The sequence below is a fragment of the Spodoptera frugiperda genome, chromosome 11 (genome assembly GCF_023101765.2).
Source record: "Spodoptera frugiperda isolate SF20-4 chromosome 11, AGI-APGP_CSIRO_Sfru_2.0, whole genome shotgun sequence".
Lineage (NCBI taxonomy): Eukaryota > Metazoa > Arthropoda > Insecta > Lepidoptera > Noctuidae > Spodoptera > Spodoptera frugiperda.
In genome coordinates this window covers 1,144,190-1,167,326 of record NC_064222.1, presented here as the reverse complement: position 1 = coordinate 1,167,326, position 23,137 = coordinate 1,144,190, and the positions used below count along the sequence as shown (strand labels likewise).

General features: G+C 36.5%; 3 protein-coding genes and 1 long non-coding RNA gene across 4 annotated transcripts in view; 1 reads left to right on the top strand and 3 right to left on the bottom strand.

The window, feature by feature from the left end:
* The window catches only part of LOC126911223 (uncharacterized), a 170,530-nt gene that overhangs the window by 113,323 nt on the left and 34,070 nt on the right, over positions 1-23,137 (bottom strand). The window lies entirely within an intron of this gene.
* LOC118275122 (uncharacterized oxidoreductase TM_0325) lies at positions 236-1,112 on the top strand. Its single transcript, XM_035592986.2, has one exon. The coding sequence runs from the start codon at positions 287-289 to the stop codon at positions 1,028-1,030; it is 744 nt and encodes a 247-aa protein (XP_035448879.2). The 5' UTR covers positions 236-286; the 3' UTR covers positions 1,031-1,112.
* LOC118275123 (uncharacterized oxidoreductase MexAM1_META1p0182-like) lies at positions 2,416-3,355 on the bottom strand. Its single transcript, XM_035592988.2, has one exon. It carries the CDS (start codon positions 3,297-3,299, stop codon positions 2,550-2,552), a length of 750 nt encoding a protein of 249 aa, XP_035448881.2. The 5' UTR covers positions 3,300-3,355; the 3' UTR covers positions 2,416-2,549.
* Positions 8,132-9,120, bottom strand: LOC118275124 (uncharacterized oxidoreductase MexAM1_META1p0182-like). Its single transcript, XM_035592989.2, has one exon. It carries the CDS (start codon positions 9,036-9,038, stop codon positions 8,289-8,291), a length of 750 nt encoding a protein of 249 aa, XP_035448882.2. The 5' UTR covers positions 9,039-9,120; the 3' UTR covers positions 8,132-8,288.

Genomic DNA, 23,137 nt, shown 5'->3' with positions numbered 1-23,137 from the left:
GCTCTCATGCTGTAACGGTATTAGGTAGGCGCCTATCGTCTTCGAGAACTAAGATAAGAATGTTATATCAATCAAATACAGACAAATGCAATACAAACGAACACTATCATCTCTTATCAATACTCACATTACCTTGAACACAAACCACTTATGTAATCTAAGTACATAACTACACACACAGTACCATTACTAACGTAAACAGTTCAATCTTTTTATTTAAGTGTGCATTCAAACACTCACGCGTCAGTATCATTACCGAGAGCAGTGAGATAGACGTATTTCTACAATGAGTTTTGCTAACAAAGTTGTTCTAATAACCGGAGGCAGTGCTGGTATTGGGGCTACCACAGCCGAATACTTCGCTAAAGAAGGTGCTTCTTTAGCTATCGTAGGCAGAAACGAAGCTAAACTGACCAAAGTAGCAGAGCGATGCCAGAAATTAGGAGCGACCGTACTCACTATCAAAGCCGATATATCTAAGGATGCAGACGCGGATTCAGTCGTGAAGAAAACAATTGACAATTTCGGTAAACTCGATGTACTCGTCAACAATGCTGGAATATTGAGACAAGCTAATGTTCTATCTGAGACCTTCTTGCAAACGTTCGACGAAGTGATGGACATAAATTTGCGAGGCGCCGTACGCATCACCTACTTCGCTTCTCCTTACCTGATCAAAACTAAAGGTAATATTGTCAACGTGTCCAGTGTAGCTGCTAATTGTACATCGAGACCAAGTAGCACTGCTTATAGAACTTCGAAGGCTGCAATGAACCACTTCACCAGGTGTATTGCACTTGACCTTGCGTCTCACGGAGTTAGAGTAAACTCTGTAAGCCCAGGTCCCGTATACACTGATATATTTGAAGGCCTAGAAGTTAACGCTGAAATATTGAAGAAAAACACTGCCCTACAAAGAGTGTCTGAGCCAGACGAGATTGCTGATATGATACTGTTTGTTGCAAGTGATAAAGCGAGAGGAGCCACTGGATCCAATTATGTTGTCGATAACGGTACACTTTTGATGTAATCTAAATCTATGTTAATAAGACACAATTTGGTTTTGTTGCATAACAATGTAATCATTATTATAATATTATCAGCAATGAAAACATGTTTTATTTTGTCCTTCACTACATAGTAGTTTAAAACAAAGTCGCTTTCTATGTCCCTTTGTATGCTTAAATCTTTAAAACCACGCAACGGATTTTGATGCGTTTTTTTTAATAGATAGAGTGATTCAAGAGGAAGTTTTTTAAGTATAATACGTGCATAATATATCACCATTGCACCCATGTGAAGCTGGGGCGGGTAGCAAGTATCGTATAATTTATTTATTGTATGTGTACTAGTCCTTTGTATTTTTACATTAAGTTACTTGGTGTGATTGACAAGCATGGTAGCCGTGACCATACGTCACGATCACAATTGGTTATGGACGAATTTTTATTACTTCCGAATTTTCAGGGTTACGGCCGAGTGTCGAGACGTGGAAAATAGTCTATGAGCAGATACCTTTTTTAAATTAGTTTTTTGTTACTAAACACGTATTTATACTACATTATTATATTCTATTGTCCCCGAAAATGCAGCTGTGACTAACCTGTGATTCCGTGTTCTTAGCCTTGATTAGCACAACGACTTTTTATTTATTTATTCATTTATTTAATATTTAATGCAGACAATAGAATTAAATAGTGGTACATAAGGCGATTTTATCTAGAAATGTTTATATCCCGTAATAAAATGATTTTGTCTCGTTAATACAATAGTTAAATAAATAAATATAATATTTAAAACAAAAATAAATGATAAACCATTAAGTTAGTAAAAAACTAACTATAAATTATGCAACGATTTTTTTGTTATAAAAACTTCATAATTTAAATAATTTTAAGCAGTGCTACAAAACGATAGTTGAGACCCTTCACTTCATTATAGTAACAAAGTTAGATTGAAATAACACACATCATACATACATCATTTCATCAACAGCATTTAAGTGGCCACTGCTGACCAAAGGCCTATTCTCACACGGAGAAGGTTTGTTTGAGCATTCATCACCGCGCTTGCTCAATGCGGATTGGTGATTTCAAACTTATAATTAGAAATTAAAAGCCCAGATTTCCTAACGATGTTTTCCTTCACAGTCAGTGGTGTCGAATATAACTTGGAAAGTCATTATTGGTACTTGCCGTTGGAAGGTTTGGAACAGCGTCTTAAACCTCTGGGCTACCACGAACGGTTGAAATAAAAGATAATTAAAAATACTTCACTTTTTTAGTTTGAAAATCTAAAATATAGTTATTTATCTTTTCCTAAAACAATACCAACGATAGCGATTATGCATTAGGTATGTATACTACTGTATTATAATGAGTTCATTATACGATAACATAAAAGAAAAACAATATATTAATTGTAAATAATATGTATTCAAATGACTTTTTTCACCCATAACACCATTCAAAATGTCCGGAAAAACTCTTCACATATATTTAATAACAATCTTAGCATTCTAAACTTCTTAGATTATTATTATATCAATTCTATTGTAACAAATATCCATTATCAATAACATAGCAGGATCCTGTGACGCTCCTAGCCTTGTCACTGGCTAGATACAGAATAATATCACCAACCTCATCAGGGTCTGAGGATCTTCCCATAGGTGTATTTTCTCCTGTCTCCTTAATCCTTTCTGCAGGAATACCAGAACTAGCTGTGATGTCTGTTATAACTGGTCCAGGGTTCACAGAGTTCACTCGTACACCAGAAGGAGCCAGTTCTAAAGCAGAGAATCTTGTGAAGTGATCCATGCCAGCCTTAGAAATGCTGTACGGCATCATCCCTGGCAGTTTGACTGATGACGACATAACGCTTGAAACGTTTACTATGTTGCCTTTCGTGGCTATTAAATGAGGTATGGCTAGGTTAGTGATAAGGATTGCAGATCGCAAGTTCGTGTTTATAATGTCGTCAAAGGTTTGTAGTATGTGTGATTGTAGTACACTTGCAAAGCGGAGAATACCAGCGTTGTTGACGAGTACATCTAGTTTACCAAATTTGTCGACAGTTTGTTGTACGATCGTTTTCGCTTCCTCGTCTTTGGAGACATCTGCTCTGATGACCAGGACGTTGGCTCCGTGCTGTTCGCAGCGGCTCGCTACTTCCTTTAGCTTAGCTTCATTTCTTCCCACGAAGGCCACAGAAGCGCCCTCTTTAGCGAATGCCTCCACCGTAGCTGCGCCGATACCGGAGCTACCACCCGTCACTAGTACCACTTTGTTTGCGAACATTTTAAACGACTTCTCAACAACTAATTTGTCAATAAACTAAGACCTGTCAATTTTATAATCTTCCTTATATCCGATAGTATTATCGAAATGTGTCATTTGGTGAGTGAGTAATTAGTGAATGATTATAAAGAAGAGGAAGGTGGGCCAAAATATTTTTAAGCATAATATTGACACATCGGTAACTACTAACTTTATATAAAATTCTTATGTTTGATGATGCATGATGTTGAAAAAGACATCGGGCGTTTTTTACCCGATTTTTTAAAAGTCGCGAACATAAACCAAAATATTTTTAAATGATAGTGTTTGCAATCATATTTAATATTGTGTAGTTATTTTGATTCACAATAATGGGAAAATGGAAATAATTAGTAAAATGAAAATGATATTTTAAGTTGACTATTTTTCCTAATTACTAAACGACCGCTCAGTAAGTTAAAATATCACTCCGTGGTATTTTTATAAACCCAATCAGACTAAATCCGTCAAGTTGATGTGCATATTTCGTTCTCACTCTCGCCCATAGTCCTAAAACTGGTATACATATGTTGCGCTCGCGCAGGTAGCTAGCTTATCTTACTACATCGCAGTCCTTCGTCATCATCATCGCAGTCCTTCGCCAAAAGTTAAAAGAAAAATATGTTGTTTTAATTATTTTTGATTCCCTTTTTCCTCTTCAATTATTGCCCAAAAACATTTATAAATATTTTTTAAATGTCCAATTTCTCCTTATTGCCACGACCCACAGATATGGGAACTATACCATTGTGAACTAGATTTAATTGCCTATCCACCGTACCTAATTTTATTTTTGTTCGCCGTAGGTAAGTGTCCCATACAAAAATGCCCGATGTTCTTTGTCAAACAATTAATATATAATGTTGAATGTAAATCAATGTATGTATTTATATGATTTTGATTGGACGCTTGGGTCACCCTGGCTTTGTTTAATGGGTGGACACAGAGAAAAGTTTTGTTAATGATGTGGCGTGTGAAAGTTAGTTATTAAAAATAATGTTTCCTTATATTAAATTAAAAATAATATTAAATAAAACCACGGCTTACTGACGAAAATTAATGGAAAAAAGAGAAGGGAAAAAAGAATTAAATTGGTTAATTTAGTAGATATGTCTCACGAAAGTTATTATAAAAATAATACAAGACATATTCAGCCCACTTCTCCCCTATGTAAGATATGGTACTAGGCTGTTAAAAACTTGTTTTGATTCAATTTATTTGTAACCTTATCAGAAGATATCTTTGTTTTTATCAATACATAAATAACTATAAATAGAAAATGGGTACAAAATATGTGTATATAGTATTTTCTTTTCAAGGTATAAGCCGGCAAACGAGCCGTCTGTACATGAATATTTCGTTTACAATTCGGATACAATCCCAATCGTTGCTGTTAAAATAGCATTCAGAGTACGAAATATAAACCCAAACTCAATACCATTTAGTTCATTCAATATATCCGTAATACGGATGTAATGGGCGCTAGAGTTGCAACTCAAGAGTATGTTTCACGATATCAATGTCGATTGATCTGAATTGGATTCAAGAGTAAGTCCAAAGATTTCTCTAGTTAAAATCAGTCAATCGGAAAATATGCGCATTCATACGTACTGGCGATACATTGCGTGCAGGGAACATAGTGTTTACGCTTCGTTTCTCAATCTTAGATAGTCACTATCTACATAATATACTTAGTAATCATTTAGATAGAATCTAATATCAATTAGAATATCTACAATCTATAAGAAACTTAAAGAGACTGACTGACTCATTTTTCAGCTATATAGTACTAAAGTGCGAGTAAAAAGGTCTAGAATTAGATTGGATTAGAAAACATTTAGGTATAAATTGATAGTGAAGGTCTTATCACTAAAAAGCGTAGTCCGTGGTGTACCTATTGATATTTATAACGACGTAAAATAAATAAATATAATACGATAATAGGATTCAATTTCCAAGTGATATATTAGCTCGCCGCCCGACCAGAACCAGACCCGACTGAACGGCGCCTCGTGTCTCACGTGTGCCTCAAACAGCCATCTGATCACCACAGATGGGGCCCAGTAGGGCTGAACTGCGGACTACCTAGCCGGTTTAACAGAGCTCGGGCTTCAAGCAGGAGTAGGAACGGGGTGATGGTCAATAAGAGTCTGACATTCTTTCTCACCTCACCCAAGGCGGGAGAAGACATTGGATAATTTCCCCCCTCAGAAGTAAGTAAGTTAAGTTTTTTTTTTTTATGAAACACACACGAGCAGACGTATCACCTGATGATAAGCAATCGCAACCGCCCATGGACATTTGAAACACCAGAGGCGTTACAAGTGTGTTGCCGGCCTTTTGGGGGTTAGGAATTTAAGGGTTGTTGGAGAATCGGGGATTGAGAAGATTGGGAAGGGGAAATTGGGCCTCCGGTAACCTCACTCACATATCGAAACACAACGCAAGCGTTGTTTCACGTCGGTTTTCTGTGAGGCCGTGGTATCACTCCGGTCGAGCCGGCTCATTCGTGACGAAGCATGGCTCTCCCACACTTAAAATGTTGTAAATAAACCGTGATCTATTCGTCGAAAAAAAAAAATTGTTTACCATACTCGAATCGTAGTTTGAGCCCTTCTGACCTTGTAATGTGAGTGATTGACAGTCTCACTCGCGATTTCTATAGTAATTAGTATAATTTGAAACCCAAGAGTAAAAGGAACGCGGAACTTGCGTACAGTTTTGAATAATTCATTACCTATGAACTAAACAAGAATTTAATTTATTTCCAACATTTTTGGCTACCTTAGCAACGTGATATGTTAAACAATGTCAACGTGATTGACGTATCTACGTAGTAAAGATTACCTTTTATGGTTATAAGGTAGGCAGAGCTTCACATAGTATAAATTCACTTAGTTGTTCCCACAGTCACTCATTTGTCGGTGCTCTTGTTGTGGATCTTATGTAATACTAACTCCATTTTTTTAAGGTGGGGGGGGGGTATCATCCAATGACTTCTCTCACCTTTTTTTTTAAATAAAAACTGTGACCCACACTAGGACTTTCTCCTGTGTCGTGGGTGCGTTTACAAACATACAAATTCACATACACATGACACCCAGACCCGAAACAACAATTTGTGGATCACTCAAAGAGTTGCTCCGTGCGGGAATCGAACTCGCTACCCGTTGCGCGGCAGCCAGTTGCTCAGCCACCGCACCAACCGTGCAGTCAGCCTTGGGTGAGGCAGGAGGGAGTGTCAGACTCTTACTGACTAAAAACCACTCTGTTCTGGTCCGTCTGTCTTCTCTGTTCCGGGTGTAATACCAGCTCTTGCTGGCGGCTTCGCCTACAATCCCGTGTTATAATAAGTAACCTATCTGTTGTTCTAGACCATAATCTACCCCTATTCTAAAGTTCATCCTAATCCTTCAGCAGTTTTGGTGTGATTGAGTAACAAATATACAAACAAACACGGTGTGACGTTATGTATGCATTCAGTATTTAACAAGAGTATCAGCTTATATTACAATGATTAGCAAAAGTGAGATTTAATATAATTATATGATGATATAGAATAATTATACTTATGTGAACCCAGGGTGAAAAAATTTCTTCACTATTACAATGTTCAAACACAACACTACCTCCCATTAAAGCCGAGGCAGATAATTTTAATACACCTTGTATAATGATAATCAAGATTATTATATTACTTTAGTAAATAGTCTTTAGTCATATCCTCAAAAAATAATCTTAATTGTTATCAATCTAGTTACTAAGACGTAATTTTTTTTTGTAAATAAGCGTTAAGACCTCACTATTAAGATTGCAGTTAACTCTGTGTACAAGACATAAAACATAACAAAATAAAAAAGAAATGTAGTCTATAAGAAATTTACTGTGTAGCTACATTTTATCCCCGAAGGGGTAGGCAGAGGTGCACATTACGGCACGTAATGCTGCTATGCAATGTACACTCACTTTTCACCATTCGTGTTATAAATCCTCTGTATTAAGTTAAGGATATTTCCATATACTGGACACTATGCCAGACTCCGTGCTACTACTGAGAAGTTAAATAAAAACGAAAATTGCCCAGCAATACTGTGTCTGATCTGGGCATCGATTCCAAGACTCCTTGCTTGGCAGTTGCACTTGCGACCACTTGACAAACTAGGCAGTAATATTTTCACTATATTGCTTTGACTCGATTAATCTTTAGTAATATGTACATATAATAACGGTGCAGTGTGTTTGTCTGTGTTTTTTACGTCTCAATTGATATGTTTTTTGACCTGGATCTAGTTAAGACACTGAAGCACGCGAGCGCAATTGCAGATAACAGTTAGACTTAAAAAAAAAACTGTAGATATAGACATAACACTACTATATTAAATAGAATTATTGTGGGTGGGACATGCTTCGGCACGAATGGATCGGCTTGGCCGGAGTGATACCATGGCTTCACAGAAAACCGATGTCAAAGAACGCTAGCGTTGTTTGAGTATTCGCAATAAATGCTATACTATCAATCACAAAAATAATTATTCAAATCGGACTAGTGTTTCCGGAGATAAGCGCGTTTAAACAACAGACTCTTCAGCTTTATATTATTATATTAGAGTGTAAATTGTATGTATAGAAATAATGATAAACAGCTTTGGTTGTTAACAGATTCATTTATCAATATAAAGTACTTACTATTACCATTTACCAATTATGCAGTTTTTTCGTTCAAAAAAACACGGTGATTACAATCATTTAAAAAACTGTCAATTCCCGGCGTTGGCAACAAAATAAAAAGTAAAATATAAAAATTAAACATAAAATCTTGGTTTAAGCATAATTATATAATGTTTAATCACTGAATCTTAATTAACATACAATTATGTCAATCAAATAGGTTTATAGACAGTATGACATCGCGATCGTGTGCAATAGTAGGATTAAACGTCTTCAAATATTTCTATTCACTTTCAGAGTCTGTTACTGCAGCGCCAGTCCATTATCCATGACAATGCAGGAGCCGGTAACACTCTTTGCCTTATCACTGGCTAGATACACAATCATATCACCAATCTCCATAGACTGCGCAGCCTTCCCCAACGGCGTATGAGCTCCTGTGTCTTCTAGCAGTTCAGGAGCAAAGCCAGAACCAGCCGCGATGTTAGTAATAACTGGGCCAGGGTTCACAGAGTTCACTCGCACTCCAGAAGGCCCCAGCTCCAATGCAGCGAATTTCGTGAAGTGATCCATAGCAGCCTTGGACATGCTATACGACATGATCCCTGGTATCCTCACTATTGATGATAGTACACTGGATACGTTTACTATGCTCCCTTTTGTAGCAATCAAATGAGGAATAGCCAGGCTAGTGATGAGGACGACTGGACGTAAATTCGTGTTCATAATTTCATCAAAAGTATTGATTAAAGTCGGTTCTAGTACACTCGCAAACCGCAGGATTCCAGCGTTGTTAACAAGGACATCGAGTTTCCCGAACTTGTCTACAGTTTGTTGTACGATGGTGTTCGCTTCCTCGTCTTTGGAGACATCTGCTCTGATGACCAGGACGTTGGCTCCGTGCTGCTGGCAACTGCTTGCTACTTCCTTCAGCCTGGCTTCGTTTCTTCCCACGAAGGCCACAGAAGCGCCCTCTTTAGCGAATGCCTCCACCGTAGCTGCGCCGATACCGGAGCTACCACCCGTCACTAGTACCACTTTATTTGCGAACATGTTGGTTGAGTCGAGAGCAAAATTGATCTGTGTGCGACTTCGCTGCGCGAGATTAGCAAGCAAACTAAACGAGAGCGGTTAAATAGTGTCGTTTTATTTATCGAAACGAATTGAAGATGTTTGGGGACATTAACACAATTATATTATCATAGTAATCTCATACAATTAGGTATATTTCGGTTACGTATCCTAACTTGTTTATGTCGAACACATTAAAATTTGCATTCAAACAAAATCGTGCATCATATTTCTTTTATAGACAAAATTAAGATTCACGGTACTTTAAATTTAAATAAAACAAGGACGAATGGTGCATAGTAATTTGAACTTTTTTATTTTATTTAATAATTGGCTAGAAATACGAATGAGGATAAAGCATCGATTTAGATACCTATACAGGTCAAAATAAGGTTGAATTTTTTTAAAACATGTGTGACAAAAATAAAGCATTAGGTACTCAGTTTCGATATTAAAATTAAATCAAACATAACGTGTCTCTTATGTCCTCTAATAGCCGGTACGCATGCAATGTAACAGTTACAAATATTACTAGTTTGTTATATTTATGTAGGAGCGTGTATGTCGGGTATTTTAATGGTAATTGACCGCCTACACGTTTTTAATTATAAATCTTTTTTTGATTATGGATATTTAATGGGTTTGATAACGTGTACATATATGTTTTTTAAGGATAAGTGTTATTAGTATTGCAATGTCATGTGGTACGAATTAGCAGAAGAGTACCTAATCGTTTGCTACTAGATGTAGGTATTTTTTTTTTAAGGAGGGAGTATCTTTTAGTTACTTCTCCCGCCTTGAATGAGGTGAGAAGAAGTGTCAGATTCTTACTGACTAAAAACTGTTTTTTGAACCAGAACCCTGGTAAACAGGGCTCTGGCATCAGCCTTACTGGGCCCCATCTGTGGTGGTCTGAGGACTCGCGAACGCGACGCGCCGTGCGGACGGGTCTGATTTTGGTCGGGCGGCGAGCTACCCTTGCTCACCGTTCGCAAACCCGCAGTTACCATGCCGGAGTATCTTCCACGACGATAGGTATAGTAGTGGAAAGATTTATTTATTTCCTAAAACTAGCATATTTAAATGTAAATTGTTTTGTGAGCCTGGACGCTCTATCAATAGTTTGCCTACATTAACTTCGTCGTATTAGTTAGAAAACGTCCACTGCGGAACAAAGGCTTCTATTAATGGCTCCCAGGTCCAGTTATGGGTGGACGTCCTGCATTGTATGCTTTCTCTACATACTCATACCCAAAAAAAAAACATAGAATACAATAAATAATTAAGGTCAAAACAACAATCAGTGTAATTAATTGTACGGCGAAACAATCAAATCTATTACGTTTGGCCACAATCCTCGCCCTGTCGAGGAGACATATTTTATTAATTACCGTCCAACCTTATCACGAAATATTACCTTTATGTTCCATATTTGCATATCGTGTATAGAATGTGGGCGCGTCTCGCATGCGATGACCACTGCATGTTAGGAGCGGTAGCGGGCTTATACCAATCCGAAGCCAATGCGGTCTAGCTAGCGGGTTTACCGGGGTTCCGGCTCGCAAAGCAGGAGTAGGAACGGAGTGATTTTTAGTCAGTAAGATTCTGACACTCCCTCTCGCCTTGCCAAAGGCGGGAAAACTTACACCCCTCAAAAAAGTGGGGTTAAATCCACAATAGTCTGATTGAAATACCTAGAAGAATCAGTGGATAGGAACTATGAGGGAATAATAGTCAGTTTAAGTACTGGTCCATCCTTCATGTTGACTTTTGTTTTCATTGGATTCGATCAGCGTTAATGCCATTATCGAAAAACTATTTACTTAGCTAAGTAATTTGATTTTTTCTAAACTCTAAAATGAACTCTAAAATATTCCAGCTCTAAAGGATTACATGTTCTGTTTATTTACCGTGTAATGTTATTGTTAATAGAAAGACAATATTTTCATCAAGAACTCGTGTCAAAGCATACAATAATTGCCAGTTCTTTTTATTCTTTAGTCAACTACTAATCAAATACTTGGGTTGATTCTATACTAAAGGCGAGTCGCCTATAACTTGTACCAGATGATATATTTGATGGAAATTTGGGCGTACCCATCGAAATACGAGCGCGGCTGTCCTCGCGTTCAGTTTAATGATTTTGATAGAAGCGCGATCCTCTGCCATATATAAATAAAAGCTTTTCATTTGATTAATATTTTTGATGGCCCGATTCTAGTGTTTATAATTATAAGTTGGACAGTTTTAAAGAGTCTTTGACTGGATTTCTGGGTCGGGAAAACTGTTATTGAGTTAGCTGCTACTTAACTACTAAGGATGGAATTATGATATAAAAAACATATAGTTAATTATTAAAGAAACATTGCGTATGATCCAACAGTTATCACGATTAAATTGTATTTTTAGCAGGCCCTATGATATCATGAAATGATTTTCTGTATCTATGAAGAAGAAATGAGTGTATGTATGAGTTGGTTAGTGATGATCACTTTTTCTTTTTAAGAAACGTTGCCCAATTCTAATATTGTCTCCTGTATCGTGGGTGCGTTTACAAACATACAATTTCACATGCACAAGACACCCAGACGCGGAACAACAATTATTAGTGGATCACACAAAGAGTTGCTCCGTGCGGGAATCGAAACCGCTACACGTTACGCGGCAGCCGGTTGCGTAGCCACCGCGCCAACCGTGTAATTATTATTATTTAACCTCTAAAAATGAAGACCATCTTAACTCATCGCAATATTTTTAACACACACAAGTACTATTGAGAACAACGCGGTCTGTCTACCAGTTCTAACTCTATAACTGTATTACAGACAACCGCAGTTACCTCAACTAGAAGCACACACCAATTAGATAGTGTTAATAACTCGTGCCAACGCGTAGGGCAATGGTGGGGCAATGGTGGGGCACAAATCGTTTGAGTCAACAACGGTCAGGAACTTGCTCCGCAAATATTCCACCTTTGGTTCTTGGTCTTGGTGTAGAGAGACCATGATTTGTAGGGAAGATGTGGGATTCAGAGAGAGTCGGTTTTTTCATTGCTGGTTTTTGGAATTTTATCTTCCACAATCATATGGCCGAGTGGTCGTTATTGCGACTACGAGGCAAGGGGTCTCGGGTTCGATTCCCGGGTGGGACAAAGCATTGCTAGGCATTTTTTCGGTTTTTCGAAATTTTGTCAGTAGTAGCACGGAGTCTGGAAATGTGTCCGGTACATGGCAAAAGGCTCACTCCCTATTACATGGGACTTAAAGTATACATTGTGAAAAGTGGGTGTACATTGTCGTAATTTATTTTAATTTATACTATTTACACTTTAACCAATAAGATTTTTAGGGACTAATTCTAATATCTATTCTACTCTCTAATAAATTTAATACGTGGAATGTCTCAAGAATATCCAAAATCATAGCCACAACAGTCCAGAATCTCAAAATGTACAACTTGGACATAGTTGCTCACAGGGTTGCCACAAGGGTTATTGTTTGATCTCTAATCAATCCAGGGGTGTGCCGTGAAGTTTCTAGTGCTACTAATTAGGGGTTATGTATGACTCCTCTATTTGTATTATACCTCTACTCACTTAAGGGTTCATCTACGTTAATTTCGGTAAAGGATTAATAAATAGATTATAATTTAATTTAGGTACTTTCTTTTCAAATACTTTTTAACATATTGAACGCCGTGTAGGTCAATAGTGATCGAGGTTGCGGAGAATGAAACTTCAACAGTCCATAAGCAAAGTCTTATGATCGAAATAACAGTTTTTGTCAGTTATTCTATTAATATTATAAATGCGAAAGTTTGTTTGTATATGAAACTGCTGAAGGGATTGAGATGAATTTTTTAACAGAAGTAGATTATGGTCTGGAATAGCATATAGGACTATTTATTCTGCGAGAATGCAGGCGAATCCGCTGGCAGGCCCATGTTTTAATATGAAAAGGGTGAGTCTATTCTATATCGAGTATCTACTCATCAGTTTGTGCTACTACTAACAAACAACCATTGCTTCATGCTTTTATTACCCAAAAGATTATGTATCTATCAATGTATCCCACTTACCACCACCCACGTAATACAAGATGAAATAAAACACGTGTTAAAGTGCTAACTTCCTGAAGTCAGATAACATAATTCCTAAACCTGCTCTTAGATTTAGATTTCAGCAATGATCGTCCCACTGCAGGGCAAAGGGATGACATCCTGCTCCTAAGTCTGAAAAATAATAGGCTAAAATCCGCATCAAAATCGGTTCAACCAAACGCGAGATATTTGCGCAGAAACATTCATAGTCCTCCATATTTTAAGAAGTCGGTTAAAATTCCAGAGTAACCTTTAGGTACTTACTTGACCGGAAAATCGAATCCAAATAATCCAATCTTCATGCCAGTCACATTTATTTTAATCATAGTAAACAGCCGTCGGTCATACACAATCATATGTGGGCAAATATTAACTCTAACTATTCACTTTTCAATATAGTGGCGCAACAGTTGCGCAACTGTGGTCCGCCGCTGTAGGCTTAGTTTCAATATTTGTGTTCAACAATAGCGCCGTATCGAAAGTTTCTCTGGCTATATCAACGCGAAGTAATATCTACATGGATTCATACGTTAATGGAATGTTAAGGTTTTAGTAAGTACTAGCTTTTGCCCGCGACTTCGTTCGCGTGGAATAGTGACTTCCGGCCAATTTTTGGTTTTAACCACATAGTTCCCGATCTCGCGGGAGATGTGGAAGATATTCCAGGGAACTCTTCAAAAATCAACATAATGAGCTCTGCGTTTGAATTTAATAGATGTATACTCACTTAGGGCATTGAAAAAATAGTTTAAAAACGGACTTAAACTAACTTAAAACTAAAGAAAGCTACGAATTACGAATTTATAACAATTAAAAAAGAAACTATATTACAACCTATCCTCTATGCTATAATAACCAAGCTTAAACTAAACAATTTAAAAGAAACGACTTAAATCTAATCTAATTAATTTATAAATTAGACTTACAATTTTATTAAAAAAACTAACTACAGTAACTACTAATAATCGATATCAAACTAAACCTACGTTAAATAGTTTAACCAAAAAACCAGGAAAACCCAACAAATAAACTTATTAATTGACAAATACAACGAAACCAATTTAGAATATACGAAACAGCAGGACCACTACAGACAAATAATCATACGACTGATAATACACTTTTTCTACGATAGTACCGAAGCGCTCGGCCGATACCCAACCAAATGAATGTAACGAAACCATAGCGCGATCTATTTCAATCCCAACGCCATCTATCGAGGATAAAGACAACTTGGATTATTTATTTATACTCCGTTCGGGCATTTTCTTTGTACTAAAAGTTTAATTATATTGATATTATTTTTTTCATACCTTTTTACTATTTATTTACTTTTTTTCGATGAATTAAAACAATAACATGAACCGAAGTCGTGTAACGATCGACATAGAATTATCTATACTCCGTTAGAGCATTTTCTTTGTACTAAATGTTTTATTATATTGATATTATTTTTTTCATACCTTTTTACTATTTATTTACTTTTTTCGATGAATTAAAACAATAACATGAACCGAAGTCGTGTAACGATCGACATAGAATTATTTATAAATAATTTATTTCTTATTTTTATTTTTTGATTTTTGAAATAAAAATATGTCTATGTACTTTCTAAGGTTCTAAACTATATCTGTACCAAATTTCAACCAAATCCGTCAAATAGTTGCGGAGATTAATGGTATAAGCATAGAATGTTCGACGTGATTCTTTAATTTGACATAACTTTTTTATTTATGAACCGATTGACATGAAACAAACACTAAATGTAAATTTAAGCATACCACAATATATTCGTGAAAACCGCATCCAACTCGGATCAGCCGTTTCTGAGATTAGCGCGCACAGACGAACAGACAAACAGACAAACAGACAAAAAAAAAGTTAATTACATTTTTGGGTTCGACATTGACATAACAATAACCCCTGCTATTTTTTTTATTTTTATTTTCAATGTACAGACAGCACTTTTCTACGATTTTATTATATGTATAGATTGTTCTCATATATTATGAACAATTTATTAATCGATTTAAAAAAGAAGGAGGTTCTCAGTTAGACCTGTGTGTTTGGTTTAACCAATTTTGATTCGATTTTCAGCATAATAAATTTCAGACTTAGAAAAAGGTTCCAGGGTTTGACTTAAAAATTGAGGTGATAAAGTTAATATAAAGCGATTCCCTTTTAAAAAAATGTTTATAATGGGAAGGTATTATCACATGATTTTCTTTAAATCATAAAATTGGATTTCAATGAATATGAATTTTGTTTAAGTACACTATACATGTATAATACAAATACACAATACAAATCATCCATATTGGTACAGAAGTTTGACTGCACTTGCTAAACATGGGGTCTACGATAATCACTTCGTGCGTAGTTTACGCTCAAAGTCCAACAGTAGACGTTCACGGACTGTAAATGTTCAGATAACCTTCCATTGACTACATACTCCGTGTCCCGTAGCCTCATCATATGCCAGTTGTATTGACTCTAAGTAACATAGTCTCATATTGAACAAGTTGGATGTTGCTTATGTAAAGGATCTAGTTCGGTCCCTAGTTCACATTATGTATCGCTGTAACGGACTTTAATATTAATCGTAGTTTACTTATTGTGTATGTAATCAATGATGAACTTAGTTAATGAATTATTTAATATAACTTTCGTGAGACATACTAAATTAATTATTGCGTTATCGGCTAACTCACGTAGCATGGCTTGAAACTGGTCGAGTTCCTCGTCAAACAGTTACGTGACTAAGGCAACAACATAATAATTAATTAATGATTTGTTGAAAATAGTATCTCCTTCTTTTTTAAAGTCGGTATTTAGGTGATCAAGTAATTAATCCTCTTCGAAAGTGCCAGCAATGTATTTGTAAGTCCCCAGGTGTTAAATTTGTCCTTTGGTGATTGTGTTTCGTTGTGTGAGTGAATAACTTCACTCACACAACTACTGGAGTCCAATTCCTCCCTTACCCAATCTTCTCAATTCCTGATTCCCAACAACCCTTAAATTCCTAACGCCCTAAAGGCTAGCAACGCACTTGTAACGCCTCTGGTGTTTGGGATGTCCACGGACGGCGCCGATTGCTTACCAGCAGGTGATCCGTATGCTCGTTTACCGGCTTACACCAAAAAAAAGAAATATTAAAGAAACGTTTGTTACACACATATCGAAAAATACATCACATTGTATCCTCACAAATAAGAGCTTAAATATACATATTTTTTTTGATACAAAAATTAATGCTTAATCCCTGTATTCAAGAGTTGTCCACTCATTCTCCAGCTCTTTGCATCTATGATACCAAAAGTCGCAATCGTGGCTTTGAATGTAGTGAATGCACCCTTATTAGGCTGTGTTTACACTGACCGGAAGATGTTTCTTTCAATGCTCGGACCGGCAAGTCAATAGGACATCATTACATGCGCGGGATGGGGAAGGAGCGTTCTAACGTGGTAGTTACTGGAATGAGGAGAGTATATTTTACTAGTAGCTAGACTAGCTAGTGACATTATCATGGTTTTTTTTAAGGGACATGGGAGTAAACGAATACATAGATCATGAAGTGGTACGGATTTAATGGAACATTAGAAAAGTTCCAGGACCGTGGCTGGTATTTTAAAAAGGATTTCGATCTTTTTGGTGTCATTTATTTATTAATCAACATTATGTATACTCAAAAATAGCTAAGTAGATGTTATTATTTATTGTGAACTACTTAATACCGTTTATATTATTAACATTTTTCTTACGAAACAACATGTTTAGTGTGATGTATGTATTACGCGTGTTATACCTGCAAAACTGCACTACCACAACGTTCAAGTGCACTTTCCCAAACAAACGCTCCTCCATTGGTATTCACTCAGAGTCGGTCAACATTTGTCCAGTTGTGAAAGACGCGGAATGACCATCTGTCGTATCTCTTATGACCACTGTGAATACGGTACAGCCGTGCATTGAAACTAGTGTTTGATGGCGTGTCGCGTATCTTTATTTTAATAGGAATTTTCAAAGGAAAAATACTTTGGGCTTTGAATTATCCAACTGATAAGGGCGTTTTGATAGTAAGATTTCATTCGTTGATCGAGTAGATATGAGCCGTTAAGATTAATTTATTGCATCAACAGCCGTGTAATACGTGAACCACAAGTAGGTTATTCTTATATTTCATTTTAATAATTAATTTCTGAGAATTTACGAAAAAAAACATAAATAAATATATTATAGGTGTGTTGCCTTATAGAGGTCATCGCTCATTAGAGCCACTCGTTAGTATTCTTTATATGAACTTCTATGGTTATACGCTCATTACAATAACTGACGCCTCGCTCGCTGCGTTGACCACGGGTGGACGACGGGTGGCCCAGTCGTTGACAACTCGCTGCTCAGACGCTTGCACCACACCGGACCGCGCGTGGACCATGCGTTGTGAAGTGCGCTGCCCGTGAATGATTCATGCAAACGCAAAACAAAAAACAAATGACTATACTCGAAAAATTCGTGAACCAAGCGATGTTCACTTGTTGACCACCAGACGTTTACTCGTTGACCACGCGCCGTCCACCCGTGGACCACCTATCGACAACGAGTAGAGGCGATGCTGGTTGCTGGGTGGCTATAATGAGCAACGTTCTTTCAAATATCAGTGCCCATGTTTGTTCCTCCATTCACTTGCTCGACATTCAAATGCCATATCTCTAGGGGTGGCAGAAAAGACACAGTAAAACACAAAATTTGACAGTTGGAAAACCGTAAAACAGAAAGGGTTAGCTGTCTCCCCAACCCCTCGAAATGTTTGTGTAAGCCAATTATTCTATTGTCATTTTATTTATATTCCACCAAGTTATCGCCGGGATATCTTCTAATAAACTTAGAGATGGAAACGAAGCGAATCCTAAGTGTTGTTTTATGTTAATACAAAATACAAAATTATATAGTTATCAAACGTCTAAACTTTGATTTGGTTCATTTAAATATTTTACAATTTTGATATTTCGTATTGTATACAGTATTTATTTTGATTGTTTTGTTTTTCTTTTTGATAGAATTTAATCGTGGGTATACCCGTATAAATATACGGGTTTAACTTCTTGATGGGTTTTGTTGCTATGAGCAAGATTCAAAGAATATTTTTTTATGTACATGTATAATTTCTGTATTAGACTAACGGACTACACATACATTTAACAGACACTGATCAGTGGGGCGCTAACATGAATTAGTTGATTAGTAATCATAGTGGATACGCCCTACTATGTAGAGGAGCCTACTATGCAGCAGAAGACTGCTTCAAACTGTTGATGATGAGCAAAAATAATAAAAAAGTAGTTGGTGATAGTCTATAGGTAGAAATAAACCAATCATAATATTAAGAACCAACAGTCGCAACTAAAGGATAAATTCTAATTAAATGAAGTAGAAAACATTCTCGCAGGTAATACAGAGTCGCAAGTGTAAATAATAGCGTCATGCATCAAATCAAAGACAGTGAGAGCCAACAAAAAAGTTTATCAAAGTAACGTTAACTGCTAAACTCTGCTACTTTGTTTAACTTGTCACCACTGAGTTTATTTAACGTTAGTGTTAAGAGGTTTGTCGATTGGGGTGCGGGTCTGCTGCGATTTCTGTACGCAGAAATACAATGGTATTAAAAGTAAAGCCAAAGTCAAAATTATTTATTTCAAATAGAAATGGAAGGCACTTTTGAACGTCAAAGCAAATATAATAATAGAAATATATTTTATTTAAGTATATAGTAGTATAGGTATATAAATTCTACCTTATTCTAATTTATAGCATCGATGTTTAGAGTAATATAGTTGAAGACTTCGAATGACTTCTCCCGCCATGGACGTAGCGAGAGGGAGTGTCAGACTCTTACTGACTAAAAACCACCCCGTTACTACTCCTACTTTTCAAGCCGCAGCCCCGGTACCCGTTAGGCAATCGGCAGCGTGCACTTTCAAGCTCATGATATTCATATAAATCTTTCTGCATGTTAAAAAATAGCCTTAAGTTTCGATTTTTCAATTGTAACAACTTACCGTCAGTCGAAACAAGTGTAAACCCACCTTAACAGGTTATGCTAATAAAATGATATTGTTTTCTTTAGAAAGTGCTATTAATTAAGAAGTGTGCCAGTCGCATTTTATTAATCCCCCCAAAGTCGGGAAGACCTATTAATGTTTAAAACTTCGCCTCTTTAAAAGACACAAGGTGTTACCAGAGCAATAAAATACAATATTATTTATCTCAGATAATAATTCACAATTTTTATTATGGCAATTGTTAGATGAAGTTTTGTTTTATTTTTTAAATGAGAATTATGTTTCGAAGTTTGAATGTCTCTGTTAATGCAATTGCGTTTGTTGATAAGTGCCGTTAAAATTTTTGCTTTGAAATAAGTTTGTTGTTATTGATGTATTATTTTTTTCCTAAGGACTTGGTAGGAGACGAGTATTTACAAGTTTGGCTATGAATATCCTAGAATTGATAAATGATATTTATTGTTGCAAAAACATTACATTATAACGCTTTTACACGTCAATCTCACAAATCACTTCGGTTACAGCAAAATTGATTTATTTGAATTAAAATTAAAATTAAATTGTATCTCCACATTTTTATATCGGTAAAGATTAATGTTTTTCAGTAGGTCTTTGTTATGTTTTTTTTTAATATGAAATCAGAAGCCAATCAAAATACCAAGTTTGTTGAAATGAATGCCAAATTCGATGTTGCGATACGGTGCCATGAGTATAGAAAAAGGACTTCATTTACAGATAGTTTCTCATACAGATAGATTCTAGTAGCACCATATAATGTGTTTTGACTCACATGTATTTTCTCTAATGAAATTAATATTTTAACATTTCATCTCCCAAAGTGTTAACTAACATCACTAACATTTTTGCCTACTTAACTAAACTACACACAACACATTAACATAGATCCAACTAATATTACCCAACTTTTGTTTCTAGGCCTTTTAGAAGCCATATGTCCTGGGGGGCAATAATGCCCCATTAGCACCTATAAGAAGGTCGCCTAATGAATTTAAATATCCCTGAAGTCACTCCTGAAAGCTGACACATATTCTCTCAATAACATTACACAATTAGGCGCAGTCGGTTACAGCAAAAATCCATCTGAAACTTGGCACTTAAGGGCTATCTAGTTCCTAACTCGACCACTCGCTACGTTCTTGCTACGAGCTACGAAAGCTACGGCGTAGCGTGCGTAGTATTGGATAGGGCTTTGTGAGCGTTGTAGGGCTTTTTATGAATTGGTCGTCAAAATGCTGTAATTTTTTGGTGTGAAATAGAGAGAAATAATTTTGTAGTATAGTCTTAACAAACTGGTTGTAAATAAATTGATGTCCACAGCATCATACAAATTTAAGAGGAAAGTGAGTTTTCTGATGTTTTTATTCGAGTTAGATAAACATCTAACTCAGAAATAATATTCGGATAATAGATTAAAATCAGAAACTAATTATTTTTTTTGTGGAACAAGCCGGTAAGCGAGCAGACGTATTACCTGATGGTAAGTAATCGCCGCCGCCCACGAACACTTGAAACACCAGAGGCGTTACAAGTGCGTTGCCGGCTTTTTGGGAGTTAGGAATTTCAGGGTTGTTGTTCGGGAATCGGGGATGGGGAAGATTGGGAAGGGGGAATTGGGTCTCCGGTAACCTCACTCACACAACGAAACACAACGCAAGCGTTGTTTCACGTCGGTTTTCTGTGAGGCCGTGGTATCACTCCGGTCGAGCCGGCTCATTCGTGCCGAAGCATGGCTCTCCCACACTTAATTAAATAATGTTTAATTAATAAATGAAGAATAATAGAAATACCTACCAAGTAAAATTTTTTACCTCTAGAGTACTTTGTATCACACATGTTTTTGTTAACTATTTAAATTAATTTTATATACATGTAATGTAAAAGATGACCTGGACTAGACTAATAGTATAGTATCAATAAATTACCCACAGTCATAACATACACATAAATATTCAACTACTCAACACATAACATATAAGATGCCACATCAAAAATTTCAACCATCGTTCCCGAAAAGGTAGCATTAGTGTTCCGTCAACGCATCCTCCCCGGGATTCACTAGAAACAATAATGAGTGCCGTAGATTTCCCCTGCGTGTGCTGCCATCCTACGAATTTGTAAAGTTATCAAATTTTCAAAACTGTAACGCATTACTTCGCTCCGTCACGTTGGCTAGGATAATTATAATTGCAATTATTACTTTACTCGCCGGATTTATTGTTGTTGATGAATTACATTAGGTGGGCTATTTATTTTTCTGTTATGTTTGGTAAAAATAAATATATGTATGTGTATGTATGTGTTCTTAGATTATGTTGTCTTTGAATCGAGACTTTTTATTAGTTGAGTTTTTATATTTTTACTAGCTGACCCGGTAATCAATTAACCTAGTAATTGAAACGTTTTATTGGCAGTTACGCTTCAAAGTGTTTGAAGAACAAGCAAAAACATCTTAATTATTTTTTCTTCTTTTTATGACTGTTAGTAGATTGGTACTTATTAATAACACGTTAACGCAACTGACACAACGATGTACTTATTACATTTTGGTTACTCCACGATTTCGTAATTTTTGACAATAGTATAAAAATCGATACATGGTATATGAATTGGCGCAAGAAGAAAAAAATACTGATCTAACTTTAATAAGCAAACTATAATATTTTCGCATTTAAAATAAGATTAATATTGTTCTAACCTTATCTAACTCAATAAAATAATGACATTTTCACACTTAAAATGAAAATCCTAAAAACCGTAGTCATTCAAACACACAACAAAAATTAATGAATCTAATCAAATGTAGTGTTAGCTCGTAAGGCTGGCAACACACGTCGATACATGAATGTTGCAAGCGCAACGAACGAAACTAGTCGCGCAACTCTAATACGTAATCATACGCGCAACCATCATTATTTAGCGGTGCGATGTTGACGCTTCTATAGAGCTGATAATACCGCTTTTGGAGTGAACCTGAAATATGGTAAACTTTTTTTTTTTTCTTACCTATAGGTTCACGCTTGACCACTATCTCACCTGATGGGAAGCGACGATGCGGTCGACGATGGAGCGCGCTTACCTAGAAGTAACCTATTCACTCTTGATTTAAATATTCCAGGGTTGTAGCTCTCGGGAAACACAGACTCCGGCAGGAATTCCATTCCTTAGCTGTACGTATAATGAATGTACTCCCAAAACGTTTTGTGCGTGTAGATGGGATATCCACCATGTAACGATGACGCGTTGCCGTACGTCTGGTTGTCCGATGATGGAACGGGCTAGGCTATGAAACTTCGCTTGAATGGCGTAATTTTGACAAATATCGATTATTTTCATCTTTTCGTTGTCCACACAACTTAACTACACAGTTAACATCAACAATCTGTTTAGTTCCACTACTGGACTATGAGACCCTTTTCGACGTAAGCGCGTTTGCCTTAAGGTTTTAACCTTTTTACCTTTTCAACAGCAATCTCCTGTTCTATCTCTGTTGAACTCATAATTTCTTGGTGTTGCGACACCCACGGTAAGAGTAGAGGAGGAAAATATGTTATGTTCTTTACTTATTTTTTGCCGTTACTACATTGTATAAAACCTTGACAGAGCATAGAGTCTTTGAGTCTTGAAAGCAAAATGCTGGTAAAACCATAGAATAGAAATATGAAGGGTCAGGAGCAGGTCTAATTAATGCCCCTTATCGGTGCTGAATGTGGCTACCAGGGTGGTTTTATTGAGCTAAAAATCTCATACTCCCTAGTCTTTCTACCCAAAATCTAGGCGCCTTTCGAAGGTTTACCCCGTCATCCAAAACAAAGATAACAAATATTAATACATAGGCTTGGCAAAAGAATTAACAACAGACGTAGCGGTACCACCAACTCTAGCAAAATCCACCTAATAATATCG